At 36.5% G+C, this 12,739-nt stretch overlaps 1 protein-coding gene across 1 annotated transcript in view; it reads right to left on the bottom strand.

Moving 5' to 3' along the window:
* ITGA8 (integrin subunit alpha 8) overlaps positions 1–12,739 on the bottom strand; it is a 110,928-nt gene that overhangs the window by 46,573 nt on the left and 51,616 nt on the right. Inside the window, exons 18-21 of the mRNA XM_059842568.1 lie at positions 11,656–11,793; positions 11,115–11,182; positions 10,036–10,183; positions 4,803–4,895 (exon numbers count right to left, since the gene is read on the bottom strand). Coding sequence (XP_059698551.1) covers positions 4,803–4,895; positions 10,036–10,183; positions 11,115–11,182; positions 11,656–11,793 — 447 coding nt within the window. The remainder of the gene's footprint in view (positions 1–4,802; positions 4,896–10,035; positions 10,184–11,114; positions 11,183–11,655; positions 11,794–12,739) is intronic.

Here is a 12,739-nt window from a genome sequence, read left to right as displayed (position 1 = left end):
AGGTGAGTAGCAGGAGATGCCATTTGTCCTCAGTGTTCAATTAATTAAATTCTACTGCAATGTTTACATTATTGAATTATTATTTTAATTATTTCAACTGCATGTTTTAAATCTGGTAATTTTCAAAATGGGAATTTTTCAATTCCTACAACTTCTCACTCCCCCTCTACCTTCCATCTGGCCTAATGGCAGAATTTTTTACAGGATAACATGCACATTGTACTTGCATTTTTTAAAAAAGGGTGGTAACACATAGATACATTCTCCATGTGGACAAACAATCTTTGTGAGAAATTCATCAAAAAGCATCAGGAAATGAGGACATCATTCCCTCATTTCTGCCAATGTCTGACTAGATTGGGGGCGGGGGGGGAAGAAAAACAGGTTGTCTGCTTGGCATAATTTCCTCAGAATATTTCAGGAAACCTTGTTAACAACAGGACAAGACATACCAATGTAGGGACTTAAATTCAACATCATTGAAGAGGAGGAATTTTCCTCTGTGAATGTCATTTCATATGTTAAGCAATTCCTTTTTCCCCACCAATTTTTTTCATTCAATTCTCCTATTTCTTCATTTGCAGTGGTGCAACACAATCCATCACCAGAACAAAACTCATCTAACATGTTTCAACCACTTTCAGCTGACTCAAGCTGAACCAATACTGTCATCATAAACTGAATGGTGAGTTCAAATCTTTGAATTCTGATTATCTTAATTTCATAGTTATAGTAGATCTTTTTGAAGCAAAATCTTTCAGATGAAAAGACTGCTCATTAAATTGCTCAGCAGTTGAATAGCTGACTTGGAATAAAGATGTAACCTCTTTTTAATTTTAAGCTCACTTTTTGGAGATGATATTAGCAACTCTATTGATATTCCATTCAACTTTAAAACTATAATGACTTTTGTGTTTTAGACAAAACTTTCCAGATATTAAACTCACCATTTCTCTTACTGTTTTTACTAAGCAGTCTAAACAAATTTGTTTCCACTTATAGCAGAAAAAACGTTTGATGAACCAAAGATAAAATTTTCATCAGACAGAGCAGCCATGAACTGCAGTTCTGATGATTTATTACACCCCTGAGGCTTAATCCCCAATTTAATAGTGAAACACACTCCTACTGTTCAACTCTAACAAGTTGCATATGTTGTCTTTGTATGATCATATGACCTTGTTAATGTCATGTAACCCTTGACATTGCTACTAATAATGGGGCGAGGATGCTCACATGCCCTTGCTGAAAACCCACTGAGGCCAAAAGAGTTTAACTTGGCAATTATTAACTTAGCAATTATTCAACATCCTTATTTTAGTAGCACATACATTTTATCAGAATAGTTTATTTTTACTTAAAAATTTTTGAAGTGAAGTAAGTTTAATTAGGATTGCATTATTTCCATGTTTGTAACATCATGTATCTTTGAAATACATTATATTTCTGCTATTACTAATAAGGTTTAACCTATTGTGTCTGACAGGATTTAGGAGTATGCTGTCATACAGAGGTGGAGCTTTTTTTGAAGTGTCTTAGAGTGCTAAAGAAAGATAAAACCTGGAGCTCTTGAAGAATCAATTTGGTACTTACCAAGAAAAAGGCAAGATCTTCCAAGCCTCCCGTCTTTTAACCTTATTTCTATAATTTCTATAGATTCTATTAATTTCTATTAATTTCTATAATTTCTAATAATTTCTATAATCTATTCCAGATTTTTCTACTAGAATTTTCTCACTTGATAATGCCACTGAACAGGCATTAGGAAGCTTGTCAGTCTGATCCATTTCAGTGTCATAAATAAGTATACTGAGCAATCTTTGGCAGTGAGATGTCAGACATTTAGTTTGCATTCTGGACCATTTGGCATTGAGGTTTTCCTTACCAATTCTTTTTATCTTCATTTTTACTCTTTCATCTTTTTTTTTTTTTTTTAAACTTCAAAGATCTTACTGAAAAGAAGAATTTTTTTTTTTGTGGCCAGTAAACAATTTTAAGGACACAGATGACATAATGCATTTTGAAGATGTGAGGTATCACACAACCCTGTAGTCTGCTGCAGTAATATCCCACGGATTATATTACAAAATCCCAACAAAACCCTCATACTCAGAAATTGATCTTCAAGAGCTCAAGAATTCTAGGATTTCAGGGTGCTGGCAAGTCATTAAGGTGACTCAACTGTTAAGGAGTTTTAGGAATGTTCAATTTTGACCTAACCCTTCCTTCCCACTCACAACTTCCACAAAGAGTCCCTTTCTGACTGAGTGTTTTGAGAATAACTGATCTCCTGCCAGAGCAGAATTGTTATGCAAAACTGGAAATGGATCAGAGCAACCTTTGGGGATTTATGCAATTTGTACAAAGGGCTGGTATTCTGCTTTTGGAAGTACATTTGCCATCACAAATATGTTTGGACTGAAAAAACACAAGTCCTTTCACCTTTACTGAATTTCCAGGAGAGTTGGCTTCGAAGATAAATTTAGGATTTAAGATTTCACTTACTCTAATCAAACAATGTTGTCATCTGGCTATGTAATGCTCTACCTTTGTATGCCTCAGTTTTAAAGGTATGGATTATTTTGTTCTAAAATAGAAAACCCTTGAATATGTTATGAACCCTGCTGTTTTATTCTGCTACTTCTCTCTTTATGAAGTAGTTTGCTTAGGAGTATCTGGTACTGGAACTTAGAGCAATCCTAGAGTTGATTCTGAAGAGAAGAAGGTTTAGTTATGTGGTGAAAATTCCTGAAGAGACAGGCAAGAGTAGTAATGTTTTAGTGGCCACTAAATGGCATTCCCGAAGGCTTCACACTGCCAGTGCTAGCATTTTGGGTGAAGGATGATGTGGAAACACGGCTTTGGATTCAAAGGGAGGAGTATTATGGTCTGTAGTCTAACACCTCTACACTCACCTTTCCATTGCTTATGCTTATGACAATATGCAAACTGCAAGGATTTCCTTCTTGGCATACAAGTTAGTGTCTCTCATGCTTGGTCTTCCTTTTCTCTTCCAGCCCAAAGGGTTTTATGCTCTCCTGCCCCATTCCACTGCATCCCAATCACCCACAATATTCTTGTCCACTTCTGTCTGTACCTTGAGAATTTGCTTCTGCCTTGACACTAACTAGGAAACTACTAAGCAAATAAGTAAAACTGCAGTCTTCTCAGTACAATAAATTATTTGCCTTGAATTGGAAATTGTCTCATGCTTTGGCCCATCATTGCATCCCATCATCCCATTATGAAAATTCCACTCCTCAGAAATGTTTTCAATTACTTTTACTTTTTAGGATTTTCATTAAGTAGAATAAAACAAAACCCACAAAATGTTTTGGCCTTCTTGTCTATGTCCTTCCCAGAAAATGTTTATTGTAATCTCTTCAGACTTTTAGTTCAAAGTAGTTTGATGTAGAAGGATCCTCACCAGGAAGATTCCTTTTCCCAGAAGGTCCATCATCTGGAGCTTAATTTTCAATGGTTTCCACCCCGTGTAGTCCCAGAGAATCTCTGGGATTTCCTGAGGCCATGCAAGCAGGTGACTCTATGAGACATCTGCCCTCACTCACTTTCTAAAGTTGTATGGCTGATCTCAGGCTATCCCAAAGATCTGAAGAAAGTTATTCTAATCCCAACCTCCAATGATATGGCCCATTTGGTTCTTCTGTCAAGGGTCAGACATGAACTGCTTCAAGATTAAAAGAGGCCAGGAAAGCCCTCCTCTACACAGAGACTGAAGATTGAAAATCTTCCATAGGCTAAACCTTAATTTAGTAGGTATTTTGAAAATACTAAAGAAATTTGCTTTGGTTTCTTTGCAAAGCCACAGGTTCAATATGAAATTCCAACAGTAGTAGTTTTCAATTAAAAGCTGTTATTTATTCCTGATATATGTTTATGCTGTCAATTGCTTTGTTTTTATTAGGACAGTTTTTTATCTAAGTATCAATATTCGGATTATTTTCTTTTAGTTAAATATTTGTAGAACTTAAGAATTTATGAGAAACACTAAATTCCTCTGCAAGAGCATCCACATGAATATTCCTGGATTTAATACTTCTGGGATTTCCTGGGCTGTTTTGTCATGACATAGGGACAAAGAATGACAATTGTGGAATTTGTTATCTCCAAACCTATTTTTTATCCTTATCTAATGTTCACCATCACTTATTATGCAGTTCTGCTTTTGTCCAAAAACAAAGCTACCATCATTCCATCTAATGTGTAGTATGATTTATGAGAGGCTGTCTTAGAGAAATCTTTAGAATTAAAATGATAACTTTAAAGCAAAATTTTATTCCAAACACACTTTTCTTGATATAAATTGGGATATAAACTGGTAATACAACCCTTATGCAATGAGAATCAGGCTGATGAAATTGTCATTTACTGTATATATATCTTTATGTTTTAAAGATATATGTGTAGTAGGATTCTGAAAGAGGGAAATTAGAGAGGATTCTAAAAGGGAGAAATAACCTGATCACATTAGAGACTGGAATTCTCATTATACTAGTGCAACTTCTAATGAAAGGATAATGATAAATTGAGTTACTCTCACTTTCTTTGAGTGGCATAAATCCCAAGTTCTAGCACAATTAATCTTTTAGAAAAAACAAATTGCTACTTTTTCAAAAGCACAGTTCTGCCTCTTATGACACCAACAATTTCTTGTCCAGGTAAATAATTTGGTTTATGTGCTGCGTATTGGGACACATTCTTGTAATTGAATAAATTTCCATTTGTTCCCCTTTAAAATTCAATTAGATAAAAATCAGTAAATGCATCTGGTTTTCCCTTACGTTTGCGCCAGCCACCATGGGGTTCCCAAGATCACAAACCACCATTCTAGTTTCATTTTCCATCTTGTAATCACAGCTCAACACACGCAGGGCCTGCAACAAAGGGACACCAATATAGAGGTCAGAGATCACAGTGAAATGTATCCAGTTGGGAAAGTGATGCCTTTTTGACTGTGACCTTTCTTTTGATTTCAGACACCTGCTTAGAACACTATCAAAACATTTAGTTGGTTATTGTCAGACAAGGGGGGAAACTGATGCCAGGGAAAAACAAACAGGATAGTTTCCCAGTACCTTAAGAACAGGATGAGATCACTCTATGCCTAGTTTTACCATACTGCTTTGTTGTTGTGAATCATTCCTATAGCCACAATGACTCAACAGAGAAACAAAGAGTAGGAAAAACTAAGTCAGAAGAATAGGTCTCACAGTAATTACAGTGTTATCCATCACAAGAAACATCTATAATGAATTTCTGACATTGGCAAAACTTGAGTATGGATCAATTCTAGATCTTTGTTTTCCAATCTGTGGTAAAATACTAAAAATGTTAAATACTTCTGTAAGAACATATAAAAACATAACCTCTTATGTGTGTTTATAAATTAGCAACAAAGGAGACAGACTTTCACACTATCAGATATAAAGGCTTTTGTTGTTTGTAGCAATCTTTATCACTAGTAATATCATCTGTAAACACAACAAACTCTACAAAAGGAGGTACAGCTATAAAACAGCGCAAGCTAGGAGACAGAGGATAAAACAAAGCAATAAAATATGGGGGGTTTGCAATAAAATGTTGGGGTTTTTTTTTCTGTTTTCCTCTGATATCATCAGTAAATGAAGGCCTTTCCATGTATGTGCAGAAACCAGATTTGAAAAAGCAGGATGCAGCAAGCTGCATTACCTTTCTGCTCATTTGTGATTCTCACAGATGAAGCAGTGCGAATGAGTTCATGCCCTCTATATAAAAAGACCTGGGAAATCTCTGGACCAATTTGCCCTATCTGTAAAAGCCAGCATGGACATGCTGTCCTTGTAACTTCCTGAGATTAAAAGAAAAGACAGGGCATGTCCTAAACAGAGCCCACGTGAAGCATGCCCTCAGCACACACCTCATTGTGCGCTGACATTTTTACAGTTTGCTAGGAGGAAACAAAAGTTTGTTACACAGCATGTCCAGTGCACTAATAGCCTTCCCAAACCTCTCTAGGGTTGGGAGAGAAGCATTTTTACACTCTTTCCAGCTGGTTAATTAGAGGAGGGAAGCAAGGCATGGGAGAAAAGAGGGTGTTAACACAGTCAGAATCAAACGTGTCTGGAAAATTGTCCATTTGATCTTGGTGTGTGGGTTTACAGTTTTGCTTTTGTTGGGGGAGAGGGGTTGTCTAAAAGTTAGAGATAAATACTCATTTGTATTAGATATTTGGCAGTTTCTTTAAAGATGCTATATTATAGACCAACACAAAGTCAATCAGCCCTTATCACATATTTATTTTTGTCCCTCAAAGGCTGAGAAAATAGAGGACTTTTCCAAGGACTTCTTTGGCAATCTGCAGGTTATGTTCCTAGACTAAAAATGATTAATGCTGCAGAATTTATCCGACCAGCATCAAAAAAGCTAATTTGTGCTGTCTGAAGATGTGACAAAGGGTCAGCCATGGTAGAATTCCTTTGATAATGAGGTTTACTGTCTTTGTTTTTGCACTGATCATCTTTTTGAGGTTGTTAAGTACAAAATAGGAAAATTAAAACCAGGCAGGAAGCAGAAGCTAGCAAGAGCTGAGACTTGTACACCTACTGTTGTCAGTATCTTTACATTGACATGTAACTCAGCCAGATGGAAGGGTTTGCCACAAAGCCCTTCCACCTGACATTGGTAGCAATTCACATTTCTGTAGCAGCACACGGTTTTTTGCAGTCTTGGGCAGAAGTAAAACCCCAGCAATTATCACATGTGCTCCCAGGGTGCATTTTAACTAGAAAGTGATTGGATGCTTTAAGTAATCCAGGCAGCCTACAGACTTGAAACTTTTTTGTGGTTGTAATGATTAATTACAAATTGATGCCACAGCAGTTAAACACAACAAGCTGGCAATTAAAAAACTTCCTCTTTCCTTTACCCCCACCTTCCCATTTTATTTTCTGAGGAAAAGGGGATGGATTAGTTGATTTAATTAGTTGATTAGGAGATCTTCTAGTTGATGTATATTTGTGTATCTAGTTGATGTATGAAGAGTAGTCTTTGCCTTCACCAAGCTCAAATCATGTCTCATCTAGCCAGCCACAATGTACCTAGTTTAAGAATTTCCATAAAATACAAGAATGTTCCAGGTCTTTTTCTCATTTTAAGAGCGCCATGTTTTAGTTCAGAAGGGCATGGGGGAAATGGCTCAGAGTTTATCCACTGCAATAGGTGTCTGGATGTGATCTTCACCACTCTGCAATAGGCTCTACCATAAATCTACCTGTCTGCTGAAATTGCTTTGCATTAAATTAGGTATATTTCAGGAGCAGTCACTGATGCTCCATTGTCAGGATACAACACAAATATAAAAATAAGAACTGGAATCCTGACTCCACTGCAACTGACATGAAAACTGTAATTTTTACCTCTAGATCATGCCTCAAAAAGCGCCTGTAGACCTTTTTTCCATATATCTCAGTGTACTGCATCAAGTGTGATAACTTCTTCTGTTATCTCGTCAGTTCAAATTGCTCAAAGCCCTGTAAGCTGAATGAATTGAGTCCCTGTCATTTATACTCACTTATACTCACTGATACCATGACCCCTAAGAATTTGGTCATCCTGGTAACAGAGAATTTACATTTAGAAAATTTTAGAAGAAATTTACAGTATCAATTTTTTTCCAAATGAACATAGAAGTTAATATTTTAGTTTATGTAATGGAATCATAATATTACGAAAAACATAGCTTAAAGAAATATACATTTACCATTTAAAAACAATAGGAAGAATAAACTTACTTTCAGTGTCATTTGTAATCCTTGTGAAACTGGTCCTTGAAGTGCAGAAAGAAAGACACTAAAAATGATGTAGCAATTAGGACTAATGTTTTGATCTATCTCAGAAAGAACATGATGATATCTTTTTGAATAAAGTATAAAAAGCAAAAAATATGAAATAAATTATGTGTGTGAATGAGCTAAGTAAATGTGGAGAAAAGGAAGGCAGTTTTTTATCTACAAGGATTCAGAACTGAATTTGTCAGAAAGGCATTTTTATCTTCCCCAAAATCTGAAAAGAATGAAGTAGTTGTATTGTGTTTCCTGGGTTTTTAAAATTTTGTCTTCAAAAGAAGAAGTATTCTAACTTTAAAACTCCTTCTTAACCCATTCTGGCTTCTCTTTATTCTTCCAAAGCACCAGGACCTTTCCTTCCTTTCTCCATGAGTCTATTGTGTTGGCACTATATAACAAAATTTTTCCTAAAATGGTAAAAAGCTCTGAATAATTTCTCTCTGGTCCAAACCAGAGAATGGTTTGGACTGGAAGGAACCCTAAACAATCATCTATTTCCACCACCCGTTGTGAACAGGTCACCTTCCACTAGACCAGGCTGCTCCATCCAACCAAGCCTTAAACATTTCAAGGAATCTATAGCTTCCCTGGACAACCTGTTCCAGTGCCTCACCACCCTCACAGCCAAGAAATTTTCTTAGTATCTAATCTAAACCTCCTTTCTTTCAGTTTGAATTTATTCTCCCTTGTCCTGTCACAAAATGTTAGTGTAAGAAGTCCCTGTCTTTGTCTTAGCCTCCCTTCAGGTACTGGAAGGCTGATGCAGCCCAGGACACATTTGACTTTCTGGGCTGGGAGTGCACATTGACAACTCATGTCCAGCCTCTTGTCTACTCCCACCCTGAGGTCCTTCAAATAATAGATATCTGTTAATACATGCTTGGGTTTTGGAATTAGTGCCTCCTCTGACACCTTGGTAATATCCAAAAGAACAGGGAAAGATTTCTAAAGAGGAATGAAGGAAAAAGGTAACCATTTGTAGTATATTAAAGAGAACTTCAGTTTTGTAGATTACAGTCCAAAAAAACCAGTGGCTTTGCTAAGAGAACAAAAGGAACAGGCAGTAGGAAAAGGCTGGTGTCTTTAAGATATATTGCTGAGATGTGAGGTTGCAGAGAATTTCTATCATCTTTGACGATAGCACTACTTCCTCTTGTAATTTTTTTTCAAACTAGGTTAGAAGCCCATTAATAAAGTCACTGACAGAAGGAGATTAGGAAATACCTTGTAAGTTACTTGCAACTTCCTTAAAAACATTTGCCTTCAGAAAGGAAATTAACTTGCTTTCTCCCACTCTCACCCTTGAGGCCCTTTTGAACATTCCAGGCACTAACAGAAAAAAACAGGCTCATGTTGCAACAGCCTGGGAGATATATGTGCAGATGAGGCAATTCAGACTTGCTGTCCAACAGAGAATACATGAACACTCTGCTTGTTTGCAGGATAGGGTTTCATCTTTGCTCTTAAAAAAAACAAACAGACCCAAAAAGGAAAAACAATGAATGTTCAGTACAGCTCAGCAGGACTTCAGTCAACATTAGTCCTTCTGTGAACACTGGCCCATTTTACATTTTAATTGCATTTTTGGTCCATTCATAACACGAAAGAATTGACAACAAGGGAAAGTAACTTTGTCAAGTTTATACTGCAGTAATGTCCAGCTATTCAGGATGCTGGAGTCTGGGACACCCTTAATACTGGTAAAACAATGGTGTGCTGTGAGAAGAGACAGCAGTGTCCAAGTGTCTGGGGGTCAGCAGGGCTCATTAACTCTGACTGGGAGTCGGTACCATGGGATCCCAGGTTGGAAGCACTAAGGGAATTTGGCAGTATTACTTTCTGGTACTGGTATTTTTTACTGGTTCAAATCTGAATTATGTGAATAACTGTAATCCTAGAAAAATGTTACAGTATTTGTGTAGTATTATAAAGAAGTTAGTGGGAAGGAGCTGGGTTAATGGGAATGAACCTGAGCTGGGTCTGAACAGAATGGTCCTGTCCTTCCCATCTTTTGGAAGCACGGCTTATCTTTACCCTGGGCTGCACAAGCAAGGATAGCTGAGAGTTGATGGAATCTCCCTTCCTGAAAAGAGCCTGTATATGTGCTGCTTTCAGCTGGTACAGCCTGTGTAGGTTATCCTTGCTCTCAGTTGTCTCCTTCGTTATCACTAACATCTTGATTTTACTTTACCTTGTTGTTGCGTTCCACCCCAGTGTAATCTGCTTCAGGTGGAATCTTTATATGCAGCTCAGCTTCATAGGCTCCTTCTGCATCATTCCTTGGATTTATTATGAGCATGACATAATTTTCTTCTCCAATTATTAGCTGATCTGTATCCCTGTATAGAACATACTACTTGTCAGGAGTTAGAACACACACAGTTAGGATTTACATATGAATAAAGCAAAAGGACATTTTGCTCTCAGAGCATCTGTTCTGGAAAACACTCTTTGAACACAAAATAAAAGATTTTCTATATAAATGACTGCATGAAAAAGTATACCAGCACATGGGTAGAAAAGAGATTAAGAGAAAACACCACTGTGGCCAAAATGGACCATCACAATACCTGAAAGCAACTGGTAAAAAATTTCAGAGCCTGACTACTTTCTAAACAGCAAGAAGTACTTAGTGGAGGAACCACTTGCCACAGGGGTCTCATGAGCATTGTTTTCTGGAGGACACAAAGGTGGTAGTTTTCTCCTCATGTCTATTGTAACAATGACAAACAATGACAGAAATTCTCCTGAAACCTGCAATGGCACTGTGCCCTTGTTTCACAGCTACAGACTGATTCTGATGAGAGTCAGGTAACTCTCAGACATTCCCCACTTGTCCTGCTTGGCATATTTCTCCCTCCACAGGAGAAACTGTTGCCATGTTTAGAGAATTTTATTTTGAGATTAATTTACTTCACTGTATATTGAGTTCAGGAGAATCGTGTTCAAGTTCAAAGTCACTGGCACACTGAAATAAAAAACTTGAAACCTCCTATGAACAAAAATTTGTATCATCTCTTGGTTTTCAGAGAACACCTGCAAACTATATTTTCTATGAAAACCATTAAACATCATGAATGTGGTTTGCAAGTATATTTCTCCATTTCCTGGTTTTATAGCTGAAATGTATGCACAAATTAAAATCTGGAAATCAAGTAAGAGTGATTAACTACAGTAAACAAGAGAACTGGTTTCTACATCATTCTGTTGCAACAGTTAGCAGTGTCTGGACTTTGTATATACAGAATAATGTATTTTATTTAAACTTACGGCACTGCAGAAAGTTGCAAGTCAGGAATACATAAGTTGTCCTCCCCACAGTCAACCAGAATGTAAGCCTGTATCATTGCAAAATAAAAAAATATAATACAGTTAGTACACGCCTCAAAGTCCAAAAAACTTCATTAAATACTGCTAACCTAAGTGTTTTAAATACCACTAAGCACTGCCTTACTGAATTAAATCTTTTTATCCTTTCTGTAAGTTCCTTTTCATGTGGTAGTCAGAGGTTGGAGACTATTTAGATGGTCAAATATGTCCTTAGCAAAACAATATAATCTTCAGGCCCTTTCCCACACTAACTGGGCTTACGTATTCTAGAAGGCAATCAAAATTATGAGCACAAGCAAGTTTTGGGGATACTTGAAAGGCTTGGTAGTTCTAGTTTTATATTCAATCTATATTTTGTATTAATTAAATACCTGTCATGTAATTTATGCTGTGATACTCTCTTTTAAGGAAGATGACACACATAATATTTGTAAATGCTTTCATGTTTATATACAGAAAATGTGACATGCAAAACTCATACCTGCTCTGCTAGTGAGTTTTTCTGGTAATAGTTCAGTATTGGCTTCACAGTCAAACTATCTTCAAAACTGGACTCATCCAAACTATAATTGAAGTTTATATTGATGGGAGATAATTTATCTCTAAATTCTGTTTCATCCTGTGAGTAATAATCACATAATAAAACGAATGGTTTACTATGATTATTTCAGTTGGTACAATAAGACAACAGATTCAGACTTATGAAGGTAAAGATGTAGTCTTTATTGAAGGTAAGACATGCTTCTTTGACAGATGCTGGCCAAATTCTGGCTGCATGTGGTGTCATTAGGAAAGCAAAGTGACTCACCAGTAATTGGAATGCCCAGAACACATTGCCTCCACAGCCCCACATCTGGAAGAAGCTGGCTGAGCTGAGTAGACTCAGAAATTTTTCAAAGCATTAGCCTAAAATGAAGCTGTTCAAGAGAGACACACAGAACCAACTCCTATCAGCTACTGCCCCCCTTCCTTTTGAAATGGAGGTGGGGCATGTGTGGATTTGTGGAGGTAATATTGCTGGTTTGTACCATAACCAAGAATTTATAAGGCTTAGCAATGGTAAAATTCAATCACCTTTATTGTCTAGATATGTCCTTACATAGTGCTTGAACCTTCTCCAATTCACCTCCCACTGCATTTCTTGGATCAGTTTTGGAATAATCTACTTCAACTGCATGAGGTAACCCCACTGCAAGTGAGGAAGTGTTGATCCTTTCTCCTTTACAACTTCAATTCCATAGTTTTAGTTTTTCTAAAAACATTTTAAAATACCTTTAAAATATTTTAAAAACTGTATGAATTTTAGGCCAATATTTCTGGTAAGACTCCTTTAAAATCTTTTGAACTTAAATTGGCATGATATTTAACAGGATTTGTTTATTACTGCAATGAACACTAAAAAAAATAAAAAAGGATACCAAAAATGGAAAGTAATCTTGCATTTTTGTATCAGAAGATGCAGTATTTGATCAGAATTTCCAGAAGAGTATGAAATTAATGTATTTTTACACAGAGAAATTCTATAGTCTTCAAAATCAGTCCTTCTTTTCTACTTCTATTGAAAA

Source organism: Haemorhous mexicanus, chromosome 1, assembly GCF_027477595.1.
Source record: "Haemorhous mexicanus isolate bHaeMex1 chromosome 1, bHaeMex1.pri, whole genome shotgun sequence".
Taxonomy (NCBI): Eukaryota; Metazoa; Chordata; class Aves; order Passeriformes; family Fringillidae; genus Haemorhous; species Haemorhous mexicanus.
Note: the sequence above shows the minus strand (reverse complement) of the source record. Positions and strands in the feature narration are given on the sequence as shown.